General features: G+C 32.0%; 1 protein-coding gene and 1 non-coding gene across 2 annotated transcripts; one reads left to right on the top strand and one right to left on the bottom strand.

The window, feature by feature from the left end:
• The first annotated feature begins 7 nt into the window (after positions 1-7).
• LOC145937459 (uncharacterized) lies at positions 8-2721 on the top strand. The gene is made up of 4 exons (XM_083040478.1): positions 8-63; positions 398-668; positions 1549-1839; positions 2286-2721. Exons 2-4 carry the CDS (start codon positions 580-582, stop codon positions 2347-2349), a joined length of 444 nt encoding a protein of 147 aa, XP_082896604.1. The 5' UTR covers positions 8-63; positions 398-579; the 3' UTR covers positions 2350-2721.
• On the bottom strand, positions 1044-1116 carry Trnaa-ugc (transfer RNA alanine (anticodon UGC)). Its single transcript has one exon. It is a non-coding gene; the product is annotated as a tRNA-Ala (tRNA).
• Positions 2722-3437: the final 716 nt, after the last annotated feature.

The raw sequence follows: 3437 nt of genomic DNA, 5'->3' as shown, positions 1-3437 counted from the left end.
AAGATGACGCAATTGCTGCAAAGTGGCGTGAAGTGTGCAAAAATGAAGTAAATACGACTTATGGTAAGAGTCAGTTATTTCATATTAACGTATTAGAAAAAATTAATAAGTCACAATCAGTTACAATCTCTTATAATAATTTAATCTGCAGTATAAAATAAAAGGTGTTAAACGTATACGCGATAGTTAACTTTATTAGCCCAAGGCGAACTCCAACCGAGAAATTATTTTTTTTGGCGAATTTCACAAACAAATTTCGTATTATTTAATCCGATTCTTAAACCTTATCGAGAACATAGAGTCATAGTTCATGTTTTGAAGTCGAATCTAAATTTATATTAGAAGTCAAAATGTCAATAAATTGATGTGAATGTAACATACAGTTTATTTTGTTTAGGGAGGATATGTTCTAAACACTTTGATACATTGTGCTACGACAAGCCTGCACAGCAGATTACTTTGCAATATTCTCCTTTAAGAGGACGAAAGCTAAGATTGGATGCAATCCCCACATTGCATTTATTTGAGGAATCGCATGTGGTTCAAGAATTTGATGCATGTGTCGAAGATGCACCTAAGATGACTGCTAAATCCCAACCCGCAGCATTGGATAGCATTGCAGGAGATGCAATAATAACAACAGCTACTGTAGATTATCCTACGATAGTGTAAGTTCAAATTGTATTCTTTATTTCATTATTTTTTATTAAAAATAAATCAAGTCAAAATTTATAAAAAAGAAATCAAATATATATTTAAATTTTATGATATTTTATTTATATTTAGATGATTAATTTTTATATACTTTATGTATTTATATATTTTATATACAAATATAATAAATAACTAGGCAAACAAGAGTCAACGCGCGGATGGATTTTGCCTATGATAAGAAATTAAATTTAAGTTTTGTGCACAAAGCACATTACTTGGTATTTCACCAAGTATTAAAATAAATTAATTGGTCTTAATTTTGAGATTTATTTAATAAAAATTCCTCTGTACCCTCCTAAAGATATAGGCGAGAAAAATATCGAGGCGAGAGTCTAAGTCGGGAATCGAACCCGAGACCTTTCGTTTGCAGAACGAATGCTCTTCCAACTGAGCTACTTAGTCTCATATCTCGATACCTCGATATTTTTTCTCGTCTATATCCTCAGGGGGGGTGCAGGGAGGTTTTTATTAAATAAATGTCAAAATTAAGATCAATTAATTAATGTTAATACTTGGTGAAATACTAAAAAGTAATGTGCTTTGTGCACAAAAATTAAATTTAATTTCTTAGCATACGTAAAATTCATCCGCGCGTTGGCTTTATTTGTTTAATTATTTATATTTGTATACAAAATATATAAATATATAAAGTATATAAAAATTAATCATCTAAATATAAATTAAATCTTATTTGCCTAGTTATTTATTATATTTGTATTTATATACCGAGAGCCTTTAATTTTTATACTTATTATACTTTATATATTTTTGTATATTTTAACGCAATCGATATATCATATAGTGATTTATATTTATTTCATGATATACTTTCAGAAAAAATCTACAACTGGAGTTGGCGAAAACGAAGGAGGCGCTTATGCAGTCCGAGAAAAGGGTAGAAAATCAGATGAAAGAAAAAGTTCATGAAAATATGTACAGAATACTGAAGCAAGTATTTACGCCAGGGCAGATTAAAATGCTGCTCAATCCACAGAAGAAACGTGTCGTCTGGTCTTCCGAAGATATTGCAAGTGCGATATCACTAAGAAGCATTAGCCCGAAGGCTTATCGGTATTTGCGAAACGTTATAAAAATACCGCTCCCTGGTCTGTCAACGATCCGAAGGTGGGCAAGTCAAATAAAAATAAATGTGGGTGTGTTAACTCCTATATTACATTGCATGGAATTCAAGGGTAGGGGCATGCAAAAGTTTGAAAAATTAGTGGTCCTAACATTTGACGAAATTTATTTAAATAATAAAATAGCTATAGAAAAAGAGACACAACAAGTGGTAGGGCCACACAAAACTTGTCAGTGTGTTATGGTTAGAAGTTTATTTTCTAATTGGAAACAACCCGTCTATTATTGTTATGATACAGCGATGACCAAAGAGACTGTCTTTAATATTATAGCATGTCTTTATAACATAGAATATACAGTTGTTGCTGTAGTAAGCGACATGGGTCCGGGTAATATGGCTTTGTGGGCTGAATTAGAAATCGGGATTGCACCTAAAAACTCTTTTTTCCAGCATCCTTGTAACGCTGATTTAAGAGTTTATGTGTTTGCAGATGCACCGCATTTGTTGAAACTGCTAAGGAATCACTTCCTCGATCAAGGATTCAACATAGATGATCGTCTAATAGATAAGAAATGTATCGAAAAAGTTTTAGCGATAAATGTTAAAGATTTAAAAGTCGCATTTACGATATCGCAATATCACTTAGATGTCAAAGGATCCGAGCGACAAAAAGTCCTTCCTGCTGCCCAATTATTGTCAAATAAGACAGCTTGTGCGATTGAATGGTGTGGGCAGAAACATTATTTAGAAAATACAAATTGGAAAGAAACATCTAATTTTATAAAATTATGCAATAATTGGTTTGATGTTTTTAATTCTTCGAATATGTATGGTAAACACGAAGGTAAAAATGCGTATGGCATTGATTTACAAAAACAAAATACGATTTTGTACGAAATGACGGATCTCATGCACAAAATAAAAATCGGAAAGCATAAAAAATTACTATTATTCCAAAAAGGAATTATTGTTAGTAATAATTCATTAGAACAATTGTTCATATATTTAAAAGAAAAGTATTCCGATGAAAATTTTGTCATGAAATACGTTATCACGAGGCGTCTGAATCAGGACTTACTTGAACATTTTTTTTCCTTTATTCGGGCTACTGGATGTGCATACGATCACCCCACGGCATTAGATTTTAAGTATAGGCTTAAAAGATATATTTTAGGAAGACACTCGTCTAATCTTTTTTGTAGAACTTCTAATGTAACAATAAGTGAATCAGATGTGTCTTATTTCATGTCTCCACTAAGTACCAAAGAATCTTTGGTACTACGTACTGAAAGTTCTTCGGTACTAAATGGAGACATGAAACAAGATACATTTGACGAGCAAGTCTTAAGCAATATGTTGGCTCCATATATTGTTCAAGAAGAGCCATCACATTTTGCTGAAGAATTGTTTGCAAATTATGTCGATGATGAAAATGATGATCCTCCTCTATGCGATTTAAGTTCGTTTAACATGTCTGTTGAACAAGAACAACTTTTAACATCGTTAGATGAGTTGGATGTCATTGACACCATAGAAGATGAAGGTTTAAAATATCTCGCTGGCTACGTAGCCTATAGATTTAAACATAAATATCCTAATTTAGGTACAAAAACGTGCTTCTTGCCAGTTAATGTAGCCAGTC

Source organism: Prenolepis imparis, unplaced genomic scaffold, assembly GCF_030444845.1.
Source record: "Prenolepis imparis isolate NDT839.2.m4 unplaced genomic scaffold, iyPreImpa1.0 SCAF_6, whole genome shotgun sequence".
NCBI lineage: Eukaryota > Metazoa > Arthropoda > Insecta > Hymenoptera > Formicidae > Prenolepis > Prenolepis imparis.
The sequence above is the reverse complement of the archived record's forward strand: the minus strand, read 5'-3'. Positions and strand labels throughout refer to the sequence as shown.

What these genes read in the sequence shown, in the direction of transcription:
- LOC145937459 (XM_083040478.1), top strand. Translation starts at nt 580, where the DNA reads ATGACTGCTAAATCCCAACCCGCAGCATTGGATAGCATTGCAGGAGAT. An exon ending in GTAGATTATCCTACGATAGT is followed by an intron (nt 669 to 1,548) that starts GTAAGTTCAAAT and finishes ATATACTTTCAG; the next exon opens with AAAAAATCTACAACTGGAGT. An exon ending in GGTCTGTCAACGATCCGAAG is followed by an intron (nt 1,840 to 2,285) that starts GTGGGCAAGTCA and finishes ATGTGTTTGCAG; the next exon opens with ATGCACCGCATTTGTTGAAA.